The 23,425-nt window shown below is 44.7% G+C and overlaps 1 protein-coding gene across 2 annotated transcripts; it reads left to right on the top strand.

Moving 5' to 3' along the window:
* Window positions 1–2,686: 2,686 nt before the first annotated feature.
* LOC148645716 (hatching enzyme 1.2-like) lies at window positions 2,687–10,040 on the top strand. Of its 2 annotated transcripts, none has more exons than XM_088611199.1 (10): window positions 2,687–2,842; window positions 3,361–3,406; window positions 4,139–4,180; window positions 4,995–5,063; window positions 5,363–5,515; window positions 6,290–6,407; window positions 7,364–7,542; window positions 8,029–8,110; window positions 9,015–9,139; window positions 9,677–10,040. In XM_088611199.1, exons 1-10 carry the CDS (start codon window positions 2,723–2,725, stop codon window positions 9,688–9,690), a joined length of 948 nt encoding a protein of 315 aa, XP_088467325.1. In that variant the 5' UTR covers window positions 2,687–2,722; the 3' UTR covers window positions 9,691–10,040. The 2 variants fall into 2 exon arrangements, with proteins under 2 accessions (XP_088467325.1, XP_088467324.1); XM_088611198.1 differs by having other exon boundaries at window positions 4,136–4,180.
* Window positions 10,041–23,425: the final 13,385 nt, after the last annotated feature.

Here is a 23,425-nt window from a genome sequence, read left to right as displayed (position 1 = left end):
AAAAACCGCTCGCTTACACAATGTATTACGTAAGCTCGCTCAAATCAAGTAAGGGTGCCCCTTGCTGAGTGTGCTTTATACTGCTATAAACGCACTGACACAGGAGGGGCATTTGCTGAGATTTGTTGTACAAAGCAAATATCAAAATGATTTAATACCGCTGAACAAGGTCCCAGAATTAGACCTATACTTACGCACAACTTAGGCTAACGAGCACTAAGCCGCCCACGGTATTACTATTATACTTGAATGCTTTTTTTCGGCAACGCGACTTAAATATTTGCGCCCCTTTCTCATGTAGCTGAGCGCTCGACCCCCTCTGTCGCGGGGCTGCAGAAAGTGGACACGGCGCCCAGCGGAACACCCAGCCCCGGCGCACGTGGGACTCGAACCCGCGCCCCGGCACTGCGGACAGACACGTCACTGTCCCCCGCTGCGGAAAGCTGTCTTCGGCTTCTCCCACAGAAGTACAAAACACACGAGTCACATAAAATCACACTGAAATCACGGCAACAGTAAGTGATACATAAGTAACTGGATAATTAGAGGTGGGGCTACATTGACAGACCGTCAATGAGTAGTTTTAATGCAGAGGGGACAAAGGACGTCTTATAAATGTTTTTTATTTGAATTGTGGTCCCTATGCCGTCTCCCTGATGGGAACATTATGAACTGAGAATGGAGCAGGTGTGTGGAGGCAGCTGTGATGTTCCTCGCCATTCTGAGAACTGTATCACCATATAAATCACAGTTGGGGCTGCTGTTTCCCAATTATGTTTCCTGCCATTTTCACAATCCCGGGCAGTTTGGTTTTGCTTTCCGACCCCAGATGTAAATACCATAAGGTCACGTTAAATGCCGGTAGCGTCAACACCGTTCTGGCGGATCTGATGCAGCGCCGATCAAGTCGCGTCGCTGCCTAATCAAAGACCGAATTCACCCCTGGCGCAAAGCTGTTAACGTTGTGCAACAGCACCTTCCTCTTAATGGGGGGCAAATCCGAGAGGCAGGACCCGATCGAGCGCAAGGCGAACCGACAGGGCTGCAGTCCGACGGTTGCGAAAACGGACGCGTTTCCTGACCGTTTCTCAACTCCAGGCGATGTGGAAAAAAAAAAAAAACAACGACTATGACCCCAAGCACAGATCTCCTGCTCAACCTTAAACACCAAAACAAAAAAGTCCATCGTAAAAACACCAGCAACAGGGGATACTATATCAGCGTTGATTAAAAAAAAATCAGCACATTCGACTATATAAAACGAATGTAACGCCAGGAGAAATGAATGTAGTGGGGGGATCCAGCAGGTGGCGCAGTCTACTCGGGACCAGAATATTCCAACCAATGTTACCGTATGGTGACTGTGTACACTATGCTGTAGGGGGTATAAAATAAGATAAGATCATCTTCTTGCTGGGTATCGCCCACTGGCTGGGATTATAAACCCAGGAATGCAAAGATCCCAGGGCACTTTTCGACAGAAACTCCGGATCTCAACGATCTGAAGTTTACTTTGAATGTAACCGGTATAAAGCAACTAACTGGTCGGTCTTCAGGCGGGGAGAGCACTTCAGTACTGGATGAAGTGGCTCCTCTCCTGTAGGTAAAGTGCTTTTGAGAGCCTTTGATATGAAAGCAAAAGGCATAAGGCACTGGAGCGAAGGAAATGGATTGTTACTTTGCCAGCATGACCAGAGAAGCTCCTGTCACCCAGAGTTTATAATCTGGCACAGAACAAGCACGAGCCCTGTGTCAGAAGAGCAGACAGCGCAAACTGGATTCAGTTGTAACCTGCAGCATTCAGATCCTTTTTTTAAGATCAGTATGGAAAATTGCATCTTTTGAGGTTTTCGTTGATTGCCCTGCGCATAATAACACTTTTGTTGTGCATTTCATTCTACAAGCTCTTAAAGCATATTGTGGTTTGTGCGCACGTGTGCTTTCTTATTTGTTGTGATGCAAATAAAAAACCCGTTTAAGTCTTGGTCATTTTATTTTCTTGGTTACCTTCTTTGTTTTTCAGGAAGATGCATTATGTCTCTGTGTCCAGCCAATGTGTTAGAAATGTACTCCCCTCCACACAACCTTTGCTCAGCTGTGCTTGACAGTCTAGATATTTTACTCTACTCCATATTTCTGGGGCACCGTTCTAAAACATAACGGGGACTCCTCTTTGACTCTTTGCTTCCTACATAACCGTGAAGGTAATTCATAAACAACTAGAGACGAGCTTGCATACTCTGTTGCTTTTGGTCAACTTCTCAAAAACTAATGCCCAGGGATCTGCTATTATACTGTATAATACTGCATAGGAGTGCCCTGCAGTACCACTAGTAACAAAATATAAAAATACATTACATATTCTTTAACCAAGGCACTGATATCCTTAGACTTTTATTGGCACAGAAAAATCTTTACCGAACGAAATATATATTTTCTATTTTTGCTTGGGGAAAAAAAACCTAGCATAATATACAAATGCATGAATCTACGCAAACGTAGACATTAATATCCTGTATACTCCTCGGGTTTTAACATTTTAATCATTAGGGATTTATAGAACCGCTCAAGTATGCAAATCACAGAAACAACAGGTTGAGGAAACACTTTTTTTCCAGATATATATGGCATTTCTGTTAAAACCGTTGGGGTTTGCACCACACGCTTGTGCAACGGCGCCCTGAACTTCTGCTCTCGCAGCGTGGAGTGGGGATATATATAGATGGGCGCGAGGACGCGAGGGCATCGGGTTGAGTCTGTGGGGTCTGTCACCATGACCTCTGTTCTCGCGAGCATCCTCTTTGTCGCCTGGCTCCGTGCGCTTCACTGCTACCCTGTAGAGGTAAGGAGAAACATGTTCGTCTGTCTGCAGTTACGCGGTGACTGGCGTGGGTGTATCCTGCCTTGTGCCCCTTGCTTGCCGGGATAGGCTCCGGCGTATCCAGCGATCCAGGGTTAAAGCTGTTTTAAAACGAATGGAGGGCTGGGAGTACTACAGTATGTCTCGAACTCTGTGTAATCAGAATCAAGACAAACTAGTCGTTTCTTCTGGAGAGCTCAGCGATCGATTTAAACGATTTTCTTATTTTCTGTCACAGTGATCAAGGTTGAACGTCTCTTTTTTTAAAAAATACGTTAGTCATCGTTCTTTAATAATGTAAATTAAATAAATTAATTGATTTCTGATTAATGCAATAAACGTAATCTAAAGACTTAAACATCTGACTGGTTGACACTTTTAACTGAGGTCCTGCCCGTTAAGTCAAGATATGAGAGGCACAGAGTGTTATACGCAAGGAATCCAGCAGTGTTTTGTCAGTTTTAATATAAATGTGAAGCCGTTCTTTTCTTCACCTGCAGCTTTCATTGGACCTGAAGATCAATAATGAAGAAAGCGGCTACACAGGTATAGTTCTGTATCAAACACATAGCAAGGCTGAAGATAGACCTACTGGGACAGGATATTTAAACAGTAAACATCCCGCTGAGAATAGCACAATATGTTTTGATCCATTACGCATCCACATCAATCACACGCCTTTGAAGCTAAATATGACTTCGTTTTTCTACGACACTGAGAATATACCACCCTTTGCTATATGAAGAGAAAATATGACGATCGTTATTATATTTTTTATCGAAACAGCGCCATGAACCGTCAGTAGGTGGCAGTGTAAGATAAGTTTCACGTCTTGTAACTTATAACAACATCCTCTGATGTAAATTCTACGCTTACAATTTACAGCCTAGTATTTTCTCTTTTAAATAGCTGCCACACACTGTGTAGAAGATAACACATAACACATCTAACACGTCAACATAACACCTCAGTCTTTTTTTATGGGTAGCCTCTTCTAGTTCAGCGTTTCCCATTTTGTATTCGTAATTTCTGTTTTTACTAGCTGCATGAAATATTTTTTTACCTTCATTGCTGAAATTATTATTTTTTTAACTGCTGCTTCCACGGTGTTTGCCTGTCATTCTATCTAGGGATCACCTGACTATAGCTGACTAACTATTCCGACGTCTAGATCACCAGTACAAATTAGCGCCGTCTTCTTCCCACAAACACAGTGAAAGCGAGCTGCGCATTAGCTCGTGATCTAATTATTCTTGAAATGTTCATCCGCACCAGCAGGTGACGACACAAGTCTGGAGAAAGAGCAGAAGAACGCTTTAGGTAAGCATTTTTATTGAACTGTCGTGTTTGGGCTACGACAAATCACCCCTGGTTCCTGGTTCTTGTCAAACAATTGTATTTACAATTAATGAATTGGATTGTAATAAATAATAAATAAACAATCCTTACATTTATATATTGCTTTTCTAGACACTCTCCTCAAAGCTCTTTAGAGGTCATGGGGATCCCCTCCACCCCCACCAGTGTGCAGCCCCACCTAGATGATGCTCCAGTCCTCTCACACACACCAGCTCTCAGTGGGGAGGAGAGCAGAGTGATGAAGCATGTTCAGAGATGGGGGTTATTAGGAGGCCATGACTGGTAAAGGCCAGGGGGAAATTTAACCAGGGCACAGGGGTTACACCCCTACTCTTTTCGAGAAACAACCTGGGATTTTTAATGATCACATATAGTCAGGACCTCGGTCCTACATCTCATCTCAAGGACGGCGCCTTTTTACAGTATAGTGTCCCCGTCACTATGCTGCGGCATTAGGACCCACACAGACCACAGGGTGAGCGCCCCCTACTGGCCCCACTAACACCTCTTCCAGCAGCAACCTTGGCTTTCCCAGGAGTCTCCCCTCCAGGTACTGGTCAGGCTCACAGCTGCTGAGCTCCAGTGGGATGCCAGCTAGGAGTTGCAGGGTGATATGGCTAATAGCTAAATTTTATTGGATTGTATTTTGAGCCCTCTGGACAATGCGCTATTTTGCATTAAAAATGAAATACTGGTTCTCTCCATGTACAGTATGCCGCCACAGAGCAGGAAAGAGTATTTTCACGTAGTTGATTCACTTATTTTATTTCCACAGACAACAGCAAAGTACGCGGTGAGGCGCCCGCAGTCTGGGATCTGATTGAGAAAGCCAACAGGAATCTAGGTAAGATATAGGACATGTCACGTTTAGCATAATTTTACGAGATTCTACAACCGAGTTGCTTTAGCGAGAAGCGAGGAGCCCCCGAAATTAATACATCAAGATCTTGATAACGCCTCGGAACCAGTTTTAAGACGCCCCATTTCGGTATTTTAGTCGCTCTGCAATGGGTGCCTGACAGTCCCCATTGTTGGGTTTGCTGTGCATCTGAAGATCAAAGCAAAGCATAGACTGGTGTTTTTCTGTTCGTTGTGGGGGTATGCGCTATTACACTTTCTCTTTTTCTTCTGCTTTTTATTCAGAACAGATCCCCGGCGGCCCTCTGATCAAGTACGGCGACATCGCCGTGAGCGACGAGCTGGGGAACGCCGACCCCTGCACTTCCCGCGGTTGCCTGTGGCCCAAGTCCGAGTCCGGGGTCGTGACCGTTCCGTTCGTCATCTCCAGAGACTTCTGTAAGAGACCATTTTTGGTGACATCTGCAGAGTGACGATTAGGATTGGAAAGTTTGCGCTGCGCAGCGCTGTTTGCGACGCGCCTGGCGTGTTTAAGATGCGCTCGCGTGAATGCCCTGGGTTGGCAACGGTACCCATTAACCCGTGAAGTGTTTCTTATCCGCCGCTCCTCTTCCAGTGAGAAAGATATTCGGCACCCGAGGATGTCGGGTGTCGTATCCAATTCAGTATCCCCTGGAAATCTGTATCCCCCCTCCGTAAACTTTCCAGGATGCTTCGTGATATGTAGGCAGCACCTGCGTCCGTGTTCGTGCCTTTGCTTATCGTGATACGAATGAAAAAAGAAGCCCGATGTCTGCCTTTAAAGGGTTTGCTTGGGATTCATGTAAAAAACAAATACACTGTCACGATGTAAGTGAAAGCTCATGTCGCAAATGTGAGATCGGAATTCTGAGTTACTAAGTCTCAATTCTGAGATACTAAGTCGGAATTCTGAGTTGCTAAGTCGCAATTCTGAGATACTAAGTCGGAATTCTGAGATACCATAGCGCGTTTTTTTTACTCCATGGCGGAAACGGGCTTCCATAGGGGATAAGGTCTGCTTCAGACCAAATTAATCATAGCAAGTAGAATTCCAAAACCTTTCAGAACAAACAGAATCTGAGCTTGCCGTTCACACATACAGCGCGCCAAGCGACAGCAGCGAGCCGAATGCTGAGAGATTGTGAATATAATTCATTCCCATTCTTTACTTCATGTGTTTGCTTTTGGTAGCGTCCAGAGAGCGGGGGCTCATCGAGAGTGCCCTGGGATCCATCCAGACCTACACCTGCATCCAGTTCACGCCTCGCAAAAAACAGCGAGACTACATCTCCATCGAGTCTCGCGCTGGGTATTGCAGCCCGTCTTTCTCGGCCTTCGAATCAAAAATGAATACAAAGTCTTCTTCCCCTTGCCCCCACGCTGCTTTCACGGCCGTGGTAGCGAGAGGCGCACAGAGCCGAGCAGAGCTTGGCCGGTTTTCGAAGCTCGGCTCTGCACGGCGGTGCCTCTCAAGACATCGCCCCTGCCGTCATGTGTACGCATGACGCAAGTAACAGGGTTATTCCTGTGCTGAAAAGACAAGAAAGGAAACACAACGTTTCGGCTGCGGAGCCTTCTTCTCACACCTGAAGCTGAAACGTTGCGTTTCCTTTCTTCTCTTTTCAGCAAGGAATAAACCTTTACTTGTTCCTTTGTAGCCTACGACTGCTGACGCAGCTCCCTGCTTAAACTACTGCTTTTTGTGAGTTTTGCATGTTGTTACTATTAAGCTAAAGATACACTCCGGGACCAGCGAAGAGCAAAATATACTTTGATGAGCAATTAGAGAGCTTCTGGAAAAGGGTAAGTTTTGCACATCTAGGTTATTACCACTCCTGCTCTGTAATCGTTCTTTTTGTCGTCCAGTTCTTGGCAGGTTATGCGCACAGCACACGTTTAGCTAACAGCTCAGTTCTGAGGCGCTCGCTTGCATTTTTATGGGGGTCAGTGGTTAGGACGGCCTCAAGGCCGAGTTACTCACAGATCCTGAGCCTGTCAGGGGTCTGTCTATCCTGCCCACTGCCGCGCGTGAGAGTACCCTCAGGAGCTTGGCACAGTCGTGCTGCGGGGTGGATCAATCCGACACCGGCTGCAAGGACACGCACACCTCCATGACAGGCTGTGTTGCCCTTCCTGCTGCACGTTTCCGCCCGCAGTCTGCCTTGCGTGGCTTGCTCTCGCCTCCGCGCTTCGCCGAGCCCCGAGTCGGAGCCCTCGGCGGCCCCCATGCTGTTGTGTCACACACCCCACCTCCGCGTCTTTCAGGTGCTTCTCGTTCGTGGGCCGGCGAGGGGGCAGACAGGTGCTGTCCCTGCAGAGGGGGGGCTGCGTGTACGTGGGGACGGCGCAGCACGAGATCATCCACGCGCTGGGCTTCAACCACGAGCAGACGCGCAGCGACCGCGACGACCACGTCACCATCCTGCTGGAGAACGTCGTCAGAGGTGCGGGGAGACCTCGGGTCGAAACCGCTCCCCGGGTGAAGAGTGGAGCCGGCAGAAGTTGTTAAACCGCTCTGCTCAAGTTTCGAATTATTTGATTTAGGATGTGACAAGCCCAGCTGGACTGAAAGTCTGGAATCCGTCCCTCCAGGACCAGATTCAGTAACGCCTGATCGTAACGTGGTTTAGCCACAGTTAAAATCACACACCTCCCGAGTCCATTTCTGTCCTTAGCAGTAACTGTGAGCCAACCAGCCCCATTTCTGCTTGATTATTCCATCCAACCTCAGTATAATTAAGGTGCTAGTTGTACTTTAGGAACTGCATTGAAATGCATTAGAAAGTCCCACGATTTCCTCTGAAATGAAGATGAACTTTGAAATATGGAATCCAGATGTCCACGTGCCTAACAATTTCAACCTTCCTTCAAAAGCAGCTTAGAAATATTTAGAAGCCTGCACAATAATTCAAAATGATTTCCTTTTCTAGGTATGGAGCACAATTTCAGAAAGATTAACACCAATAACCTTGGGACTCCGTACGACTACAATTCTGTCATGCACTATGGAAGGTCAGTGATGTAAAGGTCTCCAGTACCTTGCAACACATACATGCCACTTTGCCACCTGGCACAGCACTGCGGAATAGGCCCAAGCCGTGGAAACATGCAAGCATGTCAGCATTGTGCTCTGTATCTGCTGAGCAACGCGCTTGTTAACCAGACATGAAAACTGTGCAGAACTGGGCCCCCTGTACAGCACATCGCCCTTGTGGTTTGCATGCTTATTTTTTAAAGATGAGGCTGGTGATACACAAACAGAACATTTCCACTTAGTGGACTCTAGATGGAAGTCCATTTAACAGCAAGGCAGGAGACATCAAACTGTAGTGGGAGTCTGGAATAAGCTGCCTGGCCATTTAACAGCCACATGAGATCCTGGGATTGATTCACTGCTAACTACCGAATGGGCTAGATAGATAGGCCCAGTGGCCCGTTCTCACTTGTATCCTTTCTGAGGGTCATATATTTTCGCACAAGTGGTGCCAGAGCAGGAAACGTCAAATATTGCAACCATTAGCACTTGTTGTGTTTTTAATATCTCTCAGTACAGATTGATAAAGGTTTGATTGGATAGTTTTAAAGCCTGCCTTTAAAATAGGAACGAGGGGCATTAGTGGTAGACAAGTATGCAATTTAGGAAAGACGATTCAAGTTAAAGTGTCTTGTCGTGTAGTTTTTTTTGCCATATATATGCATGAATTAGTGTTCTACCACCTTCAGTTCTGCCGCATGACAAAGGTGATTGTTGTCTACAGAGGAGATGGTGGGCTGCCCAGGACACCAAATTTATGAATCAATCTACTGGTGGCAGTGAATGCAGACTAATGTTCTCTCCTGCAGACGCTCTGCAAGTGCTGCTTCTAACTGCTTGAGCTGCACTGCACATCTCCACTCACAGTGCATCGTTTTCCAGGTATGCCTTCTCCAGAAACAGAGAACCCACCATCGTACCCAAACCCGATCCAAATGTGGCCATTGGGCGCGCCACACAGATGGACCGGTTGGATGTTGAGAGGATCAACAGGCTTTATCAATGCTGTAAGTATGTCCCTTTCAACAGAAGACTGTTGCTCCATTCTCGTAGTTTCTTACCACATCTTCCAGCCAGCTTGTGAACCTCCTGCTTTCTTAATCTAGCCTAAGCATTTACAGTAATCAACGGGGCACATGTAGTGTCTCTCTCCAAGTCTTAGGGACTTTTTTACATGTGTAGTGCTATGAATCCCACTTTCCTCTATGAAATAATTAAGTGCAAAACCTTTGAATTAATCCAAAAATATATCGTACCAGCCAAATTATTTGGAATTGCAATTAAGACATTCAGCTGAAACAGAAATAGAGATGCCCTGGTTCTTGGTGCAGAGATGATTGTAGTTCCTGTCTGGAACAGTATTTTAACCCAAGGGACTGATGGGACAGGAGAGTGATATCTGAGCACATATTTTTCCAGAAACAGCACTTCTGCTTTGCTGCAGAAGATTGCTAACTGGAACATCAGCCCTTCTGTTGCCACTTGTATACTCTGGCGAATAAGCACATAACATCTTTTCTAATCTTTGTTTCTGATTGAATTAGCCCGATACTACTGATCCAAGAGGCAAGGCCGCGAGCATCATCACAGTCATGACACCTGAGATCTCAATGGAGGATTTTTAATGCAACGCATATATTTCTCTATTGCTACACTGACCAGCTCAAAGAATGCTTTTTCTATTCGTTCTGTAAACTGATGTGATGCAAGATGCATCAGTGTGCATTTTCATTGAGTACGCTTTTGAATACCCTGTTTATACTATGAATGAAAACCTGCATCTATTTTTTAAATAGCTTTACTGTGTCTTAAATTGATCAATGAACTGGAAAAGCTTGCTGATTCAGGCATCAGATGGCATCTGTGTGTAACTCTGTGCATAATCAATAAACTGGTGCGTCTGAGTAACTGAGCTCTCTCTTTGATTATTTTCTCTCAAGCGTGTTGGGGCGTGTCTGTGGAAGCTGTGTGCACTCAGACACAGACGAAGGATTTCTTTATTTTTTGGCGGGTGGGAGAGGGACAGATTGCAGGTGCTGGCTCCCTTGAGTTACTTGATGGGCAGGCATGAGAGTACAGGCTCCTGCCTGGCGCTTGTTGGTGAAATGATCAGGTTTTAAAAGGTTTCTGAGTCGGTGCAAACCGTGAGTGAGTGAAAACAGGACGAATGAAGAGAAGTGTGCAGGGGCGTCGTTTTTACTTCACAGCCCTTCTGATCAAGTAAACATTAACGTCATGAATATTTACACTGTCTTCCCCGATGCTTACACCTCGCCTGAGCACTGCAGTGGCTTTATTCTCTCCTGTACCCTGTGGGGTACTCTCACAGCTCTCACTGTGTCTCCCTGCTCTGCACTCTGCTGCGAGCACAACCCACCACAGTGCGGCTCGGAGAGACTTTCCTCGCCAGTCATCTGAGCTGTTTTGCAGTCCAGCTGTTTCCTTCACTGGAAAGGACATTCCCCTGTGACAGATCAGCCCCACACAGCGCCCGCAAATTACTCAGGAAGTCACCATCGTCTTGACAGTGCTGGTAATTGGTTTGCTCCAGGCAGTCACTTGAAACGGTTGTAGATGGGGTAAGTCTTGAGCTCTCTGCCTCCTAGCTGGTTGACAAGTGCTGGATTGCTTGACAGTTTACGCCCAGCCTCCTCTTTTCTGCACGATAATCTGATAATTGCCGCGGCGCCTCCGCCATTGTGCCTCTTTATTTTCTTCCTCTGTCACGCAGTGGTCCCCCTTAACCATAAACCCACCCAGCCCCAGGAGCATATTTCCGGTATGTCAGAGCTGCCACAGTAGAAAACCTCTGTGGATTCAAATAATAATAATAATTGCTTATACTTATATAGCACTTTTCTGGACACTCCATTCAAAGCGCTTTACAGGTAATGGGGATCCCCTCTACCCCCACCAGTGTGCAGCCCCACCTGGATGATATGACGGCAGCCATAGTGCGCCAGAACGCTCCCCACACACCAGCTCTCAGTGGGGAGGAGAGCAGAGTGATTAAGCCAATTCATAGATGGGGATTATTAGGAGGCCATGATTGGTAAAGGCCAGGGGGGAAATTTGGCCAGGACGCCAGGGTTACACCCCTACTCTTTTCGAGAAGCGCCCTGGGATTTTTAATGACCACAGAGAGTCAGGACCTCAGTTTTACGTCTCATCCGAAGGACAGCACCTATTTACAGTATAGTGTCTCCATCACTATACTGGGATATTAGGGCGAGCGCCCCCTGCTGGCCCCACTAACACCTCTTCCAGCAGCAGCCTCAGCTTTCCCAAGTCTCCCATCTAGGTACTGACCAGGCTCACACCTGCTGAGCTCCAGTGGGCTGCCAGCTGGGAGCTGCAGGGTGATAATACTGCCTGCCGTGAGCACAGCCGCTGCCCAGAAAGAGCAGGGGATGGGGAGCAATGGGAGAGGTCTGAGTGCCGACACAGAACAGGAATAATACTCAACGGCAGAATTGAGTTTTACGGATAAGCTCGTTTTATTTAGGATTTTCACATTTGGATGCATTAGTTTTGCTGGTGGATCAATGCTGGAGATGTGACAGCCCGTTTTGGTGTGATGTACGAGTTAGAGCTCTCTGAAAGCCCTTATCTGTGACCTTCTCAACCTTTACTGCCTGTCTGTGATGACAAATCTCACCAGCGGAGAGGAAATACTGCCCATCCTGGCCCTTTTGGTATTGCTGCCATACAGGAATGGAGAAACCCTCTAGTGTACCAGACACACTGGAAAAAAACAGCTCGACAATTAGAGGCCCTGTCAAAATTAATATTGCTCTTGAAGGGGTTGTGCTGATGTTTTCATAAAAGGTGACCTACGTTCAAGCCTGCCAACGGGCTGTGACAATTTAACGGTGCAGAAAGAAAAATCGCCAGTAGAAGCTGAAGCTGTGTTGAGAGAAAGGATACACACAGAATGAATTCCTTGGAACAAAAAAAAAAACTCTCAAAGTGAAATTAATAAAACGCTACGAGCTTCTCACACACGAGTCCCCACTGATTTCTCTTCACCCATCAGGATTGGACTTCCCGTTGCCATGGCAATGCATTCTGTTGCCATGGAACTCAAGATAGCGGAGAGCTGTGACCTCTGACACCTCAAAACAATTCTGAGAACTCCACGCTAACTGGGGTGGACAACGGTATTCACCACAGGTCTTATAAATATACATATTTTCAGTTATTATACTGTGCATTATTAGCCTATAGGACTGCATGGGTCAAAAGTTGCTAAATAATGACACACTTAGCGTGCACTGAGAATATATGCAAAAGAATGAAAGAGCTCCGGTCAGAGTAAAAGGCGATCAATCCAATCAGTTTGAATTTTACAGATATCCACCGTGGCAAGAGCACCACTGAAAAGTGAAATTGCAATAGTATATATTTGCATCATATATGTAGAATAATGTACTCAACATTAGAAGAGAAGATAAAATAAGCTTATATTGGGATAAGGTGGCTCAGGTGCTTTCATTGAAAGGCAGTGTTTAATTCCAATGCCCCATTGAGGAAGGAATGTAACCTGCCCTTGATTAACCTGCTGGGACCTGAACGGACTGTATAACTGCATGTGAGTGCAACCTATCGCTGATTTTCCTCACACGTGCACTTATCCTGCAGCATTCTGCTGCTTCTGCTCTACGGGCCTGACATGAGCCCCTTTGTAAGAGGATCTGATGTCTTCATGTTGCCTTGCCCTTTGTTAAAGAGTTCCTCAGGTGGGTTAGCTCAGACAATGACCTGCCCTGCCAGCCCCCAGGAGAGAACTAACAGGCTGCAATTCTGATGGCACACTCGTGGAATCGATAGAAAGCGAAAGGCAGGAGTGGAAGAGGAAAGGGCATGACTTTTACAGCTCTTACTGGAGAAGCAGTGTCCAGCAGGGCCCTGTGAGGACTCTTATTTAAGAGGGATTATACTACTTTCCAAAGAAGGGCGCTTCTGAAGGAAAGCACAGAGAGGGTGTGAGTGTGGCAGTACTGCCTCTTGCAGTCAGAACTTGTGAGGTGGATTCTGATACTCCAAGCAAGTCCAAGGGGATTAGAGAAAACTGCCAGGCTTCAGAGGAGAGTCTGCAGGATGATATCTTTGTGCTGAGATCCCACGGAAGGTAATTGTGAATAATTGCCTCCTAACGGCAGACCTGGTGTCGAGACGGGAGGATACCTCTCCATTTCTGTCTGTTCGTCTTTGCTCCTGGCAGGCTTGCCTGCCGAAGCTCTCTCTCTCTCAGTGACAGATCAGGTGCTGTTTCTCGGCTCGTGGCCCATCGGCGGCACCTCAGCCGGCAGGAGAAATGGATTTCAAGCAATAAGGCGGCTCGATATATTGCCGGGGGAGGAGAGCCATCCCGAGCTCCTTCAGCGCCTGATTTACGACGCAATTATTCATCTCAAATTGCTCGGAACACTGCCGCCCGCTTCAACACCAGCGGTGTGATAAATGAAAAACAAAGGCAAGCAAAACACACAAGCAAAACAAAAACAAAAAAACACTGTGTAGCAGTTCTTTTCTGAGTGCTTGTGTGAACAATACTCCTGGCACATGTTTTTCTAAGATCAGGTGTCAGTCCCAGTTATCTACGAGTTTCCCACTGCTACGATTATCTCTTTTCTTAACTGTGCTGAATGAGCTTCAGATTCATCACCCTTCAGTAGTACAGGTGTACAGGATTACAGGAGAATTGGCTAACAGGAGGACAGGAGTACAGCAGTACAGGAATACAGGAGTACAGTTCATAAATAATTACTAAGAAAATAAAGACACACTTAGCGTGCACTGAGAATATATTCAAAAGAATTAAATAGCAGCGGTCAGAGTAAAAAGCGATCAATCCCATCAGTTTGAATTTTACAGATATCCACCGTGTTAAGAGCACCACTGAAAAGTGAAATTGCATTGCAATAGTGTATATTTATATGATATGTTTGTAAAATAATGTACTCAAAAATGGTAAAAAAAATAAGTGAGAAGATGCAATAAGCTTATATTGGGATAAGGTGGCTCAGGTGCTTTCATTGAAAGGCAGTGTTTAATTCCAATGCCCCAGTGAGGAAGGAATGTAACCTGCCCTTGATTAACCTGCTGGGACCCGAACGGACTGTATAACTGCATGGGAGTGCAGGAGAACAGCAGTACAGGTGAACAGGTGAACAGGTATGCAGGTGTTCAAGGGTACAGGTGTACATAGTCAACAGGTGTGTGGGTGTACAGGTGAACAAGTGTACAGGAGTGCAGGTGTACAGTGAACAGGTGTGTAGGAGTGTAGGTGTGCAGCAGTAGAAGTGAACAGGTGCACAGTTTTGTACAGTAGGTGTTAAGGTGTGTATAGGTGTAAAGGTGAACAGGTGCACAGGTCGGCGTACTAATCATGCAGAGGGGTGAGGTGCTCACAGGAGAGAGGGAGAGGCATCAGCTAGACAGACTTGTGGATAAAGAGGAAGAGAGGAAACGTCTTCCCCATTAGCGTGAAGAAGAGGAGGGAAGCCTGGTTAAAAGTGACAGGGGCAGGCCAATGATGAAGTTGCACGGTAGATAGAAGGCACTCGTGTGGTTTTACAACGGTACCACATCGAGGACCATTAAAGCTCCATTAGGGACATGACTTGATTCTATGATTGTTTTCTTGAAACAATTAGAAGGTGGAAGGCAAACTAACCGAATACTCATTCTATTTTCTTTTTTTTTTCCTTTTAAACTCTGTTGTTCCCGTGTATAGCCCACGACCCCACATGGGGAATTTCTCATCAGCACCATCTGTTTCATGAGCACAAGCATCAATAATTGAAATTCGCTCACCAACATCTGAAGGGCGAGTGTTATGAGGTGCTGGTGCCAGATGACTCTTTGAGGTTCTCTCTTATTACCAGTTATTTCAACACTGTGGGTGGAGCTTTGCACGAGCTTTCCTCTCCTCTGAGGCTCTCAATGTATTTATCTCAGAAGGAGGGCCAATGCTAACTCCCCCCAGTTCTCTAACGGGATAGGACTTCACTTCAGTTAATTGTAAAGTTAATGAGGACTTCCAGGTGTTAAAGAGGAGGTACACTTAAGGTACAGATGATGGTACAGTGTTTTTTTTGCACACCATTGTCAAGCGGATGCCATTCATTCAGAAAGCCTAGTTGCAGACAGTGCTCTCTGGAGGAATACGTGCTCTTGTCTGCTGCTGTTAGTTAGGTGCACTGGATCAGCTGAGACTGAAATTATTGTGCCAATAATTAATGCAAAGTCTTTCTGCTCTCTACTCATTGATAATTAAAGCTTTGTGAAAAATCTGCATCAATATACTTCTCAAGATGCAGGGGTGCAGGATGCAACACTGAATTAATGCAATATGTAATACAATATAGCACCTGGCTGATCTTCTCTAGACTGATTGCTTTTGGTCTTTTTGGAACATGCTGACTTTTATTCTACACTCGCAGTTCTGTCCTGGTGATCTGCACACCTGCTTACTTGATCTAAAAAGTGGTTTCAAATTAATATTTACATTTTGTTTTTAGTCACAAGTTTGGGATTTTTTATTTCACAAAATACAGCGGTTATAAAGCACCAAGATATTTAAGGGCGGGGATCAAACAGTTCACATGAATATCATTATTAAGTCAATGAAAGGTGCTACTGTGTAACTGGAACAGAAACCAACAGGACCAGGATTGAGAAGCACTGTTGTCCCCCATACTGTACATGAAGTGATCGTCACGACCGCCAACCTGCCCAGACCAGCTCCCAGGAGAGCTGACCAGTGCCAGCAGAGGGGCGATGATGACAAACACCGCCGCATGTGTTAACTCAGCACCAGACGCCCTACCGTGCGGGCGGCTGCAGTATTTAAGCCATTCAAACCCGCTTCTTGCTGCTTGGTATTGAGTCTACTCCTTGAGAGCTCTACCTGGCATTTATTCTGTACCTCGCGCTCCTCTGGATTCTGGGCTTCCCTTTTGCCTTTTGATTGTGGACCTCGCCTCCCGTTTCGGATTGTTTGCCACTATTTGTACTTCCTGGATTTCGAACCACCTTTCTCCTCTTGACCACGGACTCGCCTGACATACTGGATTGTTTGCCTGCCTCGACACCTACCTACTCCTGCGTCTGCACAGGATCCACATATCTCTTCATTGGGAATTCCTCATACAGTAATAGGTGGTGCCATGAAACTCTTCTCCACACCAACAGCCAGGCCTTCAAAGCCTCAAGTGGGGTTGCGTATTTGATATTTCTTCAGGGGAAAAAAAAAGTTTCTTTCAGCAAGTTTCAGGGCAGCTGTCTGTTTAAGACCCAGCTCATCTCGTCTTCGCTTCTCACTTTGTCTCAGTAATCCAGCGACGCCCTGGCTGAGGTGCCAGCTCTGGGAGAAGGTGTGACAGGAGATGTGAAAGACCGTCTGAAGCACAGATTCTACCTCCTGGTTTCCTAGCAACAGCACATTAAAAAAATAAAACTGCGCACGTAATGCTTCAGAAGAATGACTGGTGTTTTCTTCTACTGGCAGTTTCACTTCGTTTCTTATTTCTTGTTCTTTAAAAACTCATATTAATCCATTCAGTCTGTGTTATTTCACATTAAGATGCCTCAGCTGCTTGTATGCATGTGCCTAGATTCTAATGAGCGAGGCAGAAATGTGAGAACATTTGCTGGCAGATGATGTGGGGGCATCCCCAGAGTGGAAAATACATATATTTCTACACAGTCATCTTCTATTTCAAATCCAAAAGGGACACAAATCATTGTTTTTGGTCTATTTTCACCCAAGGTGGAGTTTCATTTGAGTGGGGTGTTGAATAATCAACATACAATGAACATCAGAATGGGGTCCCTACAAAGACAAGAGCACAAACCTGTGTGTGGTGCCACGGATCTTATTCAAAAAGTCGGAGGAAAGTGGGTGATGTTGTTATGTCATTTATCTTCAATGAGGTTCCAGCCCATCAACCAATCATGTTGATGTCAACATGAGGATATCGTGATCAGACTGAGTCTCACACACACATCGAAAGCATGGGACTGAAGATGTCCTTGTACTTGACACCAGCACAAGATTGGATTTTTTAGCGACCACTCCAACATGCAGTCTACCTACTGCATTGGCCACCTTAATTTAAGGGCGCCAAGACCGTTAACAGCACAAAAAGTTCTCTATCCTAAAAACCACCAGTGAACCCTCAGACCAGCACAAGCCAGACAGACCAGATAATGGTAGTCTAATTCCTTTAAAAACAACATTCCACCATCACCTACTTATAAAAAGAACAGAATACAAAAAAGGTATCTTGAAGGGACACACACTTACAAAGACAAATGAACCCCATGGAACCCAGTAACCCAAATCCGATGTCCCAGAAGAGAAATCCAGCAGATTATTAGTCCCAGAACAGCTCCGTGCAGTAGCCTGACATGCCTCCTCCTGCCACATTGAAGAAAAAACTAAAGTCTGTCCAGTCCTTCGATTTTTCTAAGTATTCTTCTTAGATCAACAGTCTCCAACTGTACATCTCATGACTCTCCCCCTAATCTGCCTCTCTACAGTAAACACAGGGTTAATAACAGCCTTTCCAGTGTGGTGTCAAAGCCAGTGCGATGTCAATAGTCGAGACCAGCCATGACAGGATTTCTGTCAAGAGAAATATTGATGTGGCCTGCCCTCCTGTTATCTGTGTCACAACGCACCAGGCAACTTTTATACAGAACGCCTGAACTGTTTAATTCAGCCTGGTCCTGCTCTTCTTTCTTACCGTTAATATGGTTTCTGGCGAGATAAGAAAAGCAGAATGCTTCATCATTTTAATGCTGATAGCAAATATAAGATAATTAAATATTTAATTCGGCTTGTTGTTGACATTTGATGCAGAGATTATTAGTTTGCTGCCGGTGTAATATACTGAGATTCAGTGCAATCTGAAAAGTTGCTTATTATCTTTATTGCCTTGTTCTCTGCACCTCAACAGAGAAGTGAAAATGGCTGTAGTAAATCTTAGATGCAGCCCTGTGAGAAATACTGCACTGTTTTTTGCAGAGCAAAACAAACATTTGACACAGGAGCAGTATATGCAGCAGATTAAGGAATTTATTTTAAGAATCATATTTGCATAACATTCGCAACACATACAGTATGAGCACATAAAGGATTCAGCAAAGGCAAAGGCATGCTAATACTAACTTTAAGATCACAGTTGATTAAAAAAAAAACTGCCCTGAAACAGACAAGAGAGATTTTCAGGTTCAATCGAACGACCAGATTACACACTCTTGTCTCACACATAATAAAAATTGAAGGTGCAAATAAATCCAACATTTAAAAAAGGAATGAAGAAGATTTCATCTTCAGAAGATCTTTATTGAACAAATGATTTTGCATGATAAAAATAATAATAATAATAATAATAATAATTGCTTACACTTATATAGCGCTTTTCTGGACACTCCACTCAAAACACATTACAGGTAATGGGATCCCCTCCACCACTGCAGCCCCACCTGGATGATGCTCCAGTCCTCTCCCCACACACCAGCTCTCAGTGGGGAGGAGAGCAGAGTGATGAAGCCAGTTCACAGATGGGGGTTATTAGGAGGACATGATCGGTAAGGCCCAATGGGAAATGTGGCCAGGACTCTGGAGTTACACCCCTACTCTTTTCGAAAAAAGGCCCTGGGATTTTTAATGACCGCAGAGAGTCAGGGCCTCGGTTTTACGTCTCATCCGAAGGATAAGATAAGAAAATGCCTTTTTTAAACCTTAACTGGTTGCTAATTTTAAAGTACCAGTAAAGCCTGCAGCACTGCAGCCTTCACTGTGGGACTCATTCCTGGTTTTGAATGCTGCTCAGTGCTGAGCTAACGGTATGTGTTCAGAACCTACAGAAGCTGCGCTGTCCTTCTGCACTGACGGTAGGTGCCAAGCCGTGACACAGCGAGAGAACTTACTGACAGCATGCCCGCAGGGAACTCCAGAGAGATACTGGGGAGATACAGGGGGAGACTGCATGAACAGACAATCACATCACATGGAATTAAGGGGACAAACCCCACTGGCATGTCACTAAGAGAGCTAATCTGTTTCCATCCCAGGTTCGCTGGCTCATCTCTCTGCAGAATGTCTGCAATGCATATTTTTCACCTGACCATTATAAACATTCACAACGTGAATGGATGACTGTATCTTCAGAATTTGGTACGCCTGAGCCCAACTCAGCAGCTGTTATTCAAAGTGACATTCAGCAAGTGACCAAAAAAAACACTGCCTTCAGATCCAACTAATATAGTGTGAAGAGCTGAAAAAAAAATTGCAAAGGATTATCCCAATTATATTTCTTTAAAGGATTACTGAAGTGAAAGAGTAAAAATGTGCCCAGTTTTTGTGTCCTTTCAGTGTGAAATGTATAACACACACTCACGGCAGGGAGGGAAGGACTGAAGAGATAGGGTCCTGCTCATCAGTCAGAACGCTGTCACGGTATTGATTTTAAGATAGACTTCAGTGTAAGTGACTTTTGCCTGGCCTCTTTGAGCAAACACTACATAACGCCAGCAGCGACACAGTTAATCTCAGGATCCCCAGATATAAACTTTCCCTCTTTATTGCTCTGGGTTTAACCACAGTCTACAAAAGAGATGTTCTGTTAGGAACAGTGTGTTTAATGTTGGTCACCACGTGCTCTGGAATGGAGACGAGCACGGAGGTATGTTTCTGCGAATGCCCAGCTCCAGCAGGCTGATAGATCAGGATCTTTTTTAGCCTTGAACCAAGAAGATTAAGAGGGCACCTGTTTCAAGGGTTCAAAATCCTCAGAGGCACTGACAAAGGCAACCCAAACGGATGTCTTCAGAATCGACAGTCAAACACGAACCAGGTGAAATACAAGTGGAAACGGTGAACATGTCAAATTGAGAATGGGGGCCCTTATTTTCCCAAAGGGTGTCTGGGAGAAGCCAAACAGCCATGTTGTTGAAGCCGATATCCTGGTTTCCTCCTCTTAACCGGCAGGATGAGATTCTGGGATCAATTAGCTACTAATGACCAAATCGGTGGCTCATTGAGCTGGAATGGACCAAGCGGTCTCCTCTTGTGTGACCAGATTTCTTAGCTCTCCTCCTTCCCCACCCATTCGACATTTACTTATTACTAATCAATTGAATTGATCAACGAATGATCAATTCGTCTCTCCCCCATGACCTCACAGCTGCGTGAGAGCGAAGGGTTTATCCAGGAGCCCTGGCCTGGATGACTGGAGCCACGCTGAGAACGGAAGACAGGTCACACCAGTGCATACCCTGAGTAAGCATAGAAGACAGATATGAAAAACAGTTCCCCGCGCAATATTTATTTCAAGAACTTCAAATCGCTATATTTAATCACATCATTTTCTGAAAAGCAAGGGATTGTGCTCAGAATTCATAAGAGGGACCCACCTAACATCAAGAAAAAGATGAGCACTTGTAGATGGTACAATCATCTTGTCAGCGCAATTCCGTTTCAATGGCTGCCTGTTCTCTTGCAATCCAACTCTCCCCAGAGCGCATTTGCATGCAGCCCTGTGCTGCTACAACAGCTATAGTGACAAATAAGAACACCTGCCTCTGCTGTTCAGTGGAGCTTACAACTCAATCTTCACCTCCCCTATTTGTGTAATGAAGCAATTTTCCTGAAGCACGATTCACATCGCATCATGCAGTACAGTTGTGCGGTATGTGCCTCTGAATTTAATAGTGCTCTTGTTGCAGGAGAAATTGCTAGTAATTGCTGTCGGAGGCTGAGAAACGATTGAGATTTTTTTCTTCGATATCTCCAGGCTATCAATTCAGTTATAGAGTGCTGTGCAGTTGTGTTAAAAATCCTTTCATGCGCTCTTGCTGATACACGGACAAAAGCAAACCTCAGCAAAGGTCAATTGAAACATTAGCTAATGACAAAGGGTGAGGATGAAATAAGACTGCAGTTATTCAAACTACCTGTCAGCCAGGTACCTCCTGAATTCAATTCACTCTTCAGACTTGTTGCTCCCTAGAAAACTCAGGTGCAGCAGTATTGCATTTTGTAGCGAGTTTTGGAATTTTAGCACCATACCTACATATTTTAAAAATAATAAATAATAAGAAAAAGCTCAATTCAATTTAATAGAGCTAAAAATATATCAGCTCTTTGAATCAGTTTTAGCAGTCGAACTAGCTCAGTGTGGTAAATGTGGACTAGTTTGGTTTGTAGCCTTTCTTATGTCCCAATGCGATTCATCTTGTTTTTAAAATAACTTATGTTGTTGCTCTTAATGTGCCAAAAGTAAACCACACCTCCAGTTGTTAAACTGGGAAACCTGTGATTCTCCACTTACTGTAAATACTTGTCAATTTGTAATGGTGCTTTGTCAGAGCACCTTGTCTGTCAGCACCCTGGGTGTAGGTGATTAGCTTTTCCTCTGTAATTACAGGGCTTTGTCATCGATTTACACTTACACTTACACTTCCCCTCAACAAGATAACTGCTTCCTGTCTTCTGACGTTTGACTGGGTCCACAGGATCAATAGTGCTTGTTATGGAGTCAGTACATCAGCTCCAGCTACAGGAGTTGGCAGGCTAGCAAGCTTGCTGCTGTTCTCTGACATTGTGCCTTATCAGCATCTAACTCGGGCCTTTTAAACTCCTCGCTTGCTAAAGACTCATCAACAGCATCTTTCTTGTTCCATTTTAAACTCCTCCTCCACGATCTCACCATTTGTAGCCTTTTGTTTCCTCAGTTCAAAAACAGACGATGATGTTACATCAGTTCCAAGGTGCACTACAAGACATTTTCAGCCCGCAAACGAGAATCGTTAGAATTGTCCGATTAATCAAACATTTGTCCAATTAGAGAGTCTGTGGGCCCAGAGGGACTGACTCATCCGCCAGCAGCCTGTTAGAAACCCGACACTCCAATTTTTCCGCTGGCTAAAAGCAAAAATCTGCTGGAAAAAAAGAGTCCTTTGGGAAGAAAAAAATAACACATCAAGCCTCATGCTGGCAAACTAATTTAATCCAGGCTTTGAGTTTAACACCTATATAAAATGAATTAGATATGTTATATTTTTCATGCTAGGAAGTCACACTTCCTGAATGCAGCACAGCATTTCAATATAAATTTAAACTGCATCCTTTCAGGGAGACCCAGTCAATTACTTCATAGGCAGCGAGTGTGATTAAGGCCAGGGACAATACCCATTATTCAGGTAATGCGAATGCAGTGTGAAGGAGACAAAGTGAAATGGTTTTTCTTCCACAGATTTCACTGTCACGATAATGTCAGTCTTATTGTATAATTAAATTAGGTCATTCCTTAACAACGATTCAAAACACGTCGAGTTTCAGAAGCCACTAAATATTGTATGTTAATCCTGGGAGTTTTCTGGGGAAGCTCAATCCTGTTCTGCTGATTTCTTTCACCACTACAAAATATAAAGGAGCCAAAATAATTACACACAACAATGTCCTTGGGACGTCAAGAAACCAGATAGTAAATATTAAAGTCAACACTGGTTCTGCTCAGGAATGATGGCGTTCCTTACTGACAGTGACGAGTGACAAGGTTGCACTAATTGGAGCACAAGCATGCACCCAGTGTTCGTTCCTGACTATTTCAGTGGGAGTAAGCTGTGCTCTAAGGGATGAAAGAATTAACCTTACTCTTTTACTGTATGGTCACGGTACTTATTAATCACAGTACGGCAACACTGCCTTTAGAAACACTGCAGGCTGCTTGATTGCCATATTAGAACAGTTTCTTTTTGAGAAAAACGTTCTGATCTGTTCATGGAACTTTGAAAGACAAGAGTGCTTGACTAAGAGGTTTATATTTTTAGAACTGTTCACTCTTCTGCAAACATTGTTTTCCCTGTTTTATTTACATGGGTGTGGAACACTTCAATACAATGGTGACAAATATCTAATAAACTCTGATTTAAGGCAGACGGCAAGTCACCAGATCACTGGTGACCACTTTCTCTACATTCCTGGGGAAATGTCTTTTGATTACATTGCGATTTGCATGTGCCTGAAAATCAGTCGAGTTTTAGCACACCAGAAATCTGTTTTCAGATCAGTTACAGCTACTCGAGCTGACTGAAATTAATATAGAATTAAATCAGAGATGACACACAGGACATCCAGCTGAAACTTGAATGAAGCATCTTCTCCAGTTCGTTACTATGAGCCCATCATTATTTGAAATATGGTTTCTGAACTGATAGCTTTGCTCATTACAGATTTGGTTGACGTGTATAGATACTCCTGTTCCTTTCAAGAAGAC

This window comes from Lepisosteus platostomus, chromosome 18 (assembly GCF_059453375.1).
Source record: "Lepisosteus platostomus isolate fLepPlt1 chromosome 18, fLepPlt1.hap1, whole genome shotgun sequence".
NCBI classification, from domain to species: domain Eukaryota; kingdom Metazoa; phylum Chordata; class Actinopteri; order Semionotiformes; family Lepisosteidae; genus Lepisosteus; species Lepisosteus platostomus.
The sequence above is the reverse complement of the archived record's forward strand: the minus strand, read 5'-3'. Positions and strand labels throughout refer to the sequence as shown.

Bases quoted from the DNA above. Each gene is read 5' to 3' on its own strand.
- LOC148645716 (XM_088611198.1), top strand. From the start codon at position 2,723: ATGGGCGCGAGGACGCGAGGGCATCGGGTTGAGTCTGTGGGGTCTGTC. The intron at 4,181-4,994 runs GTAAGCATTTTT...TTATTTCCACAG, and splicing joins AGAGCAGAAGAACGCTTTAG to ACAACAGCAAAGTACGCGGT. The intron at 6,408-7,363 runs GTATTGCAGCCC...CGCGTCTTTCAG, and splicing joins TCCATCGAGTCTCGCGCTGG to GTGCTTCTCGTTCGTGGGCC.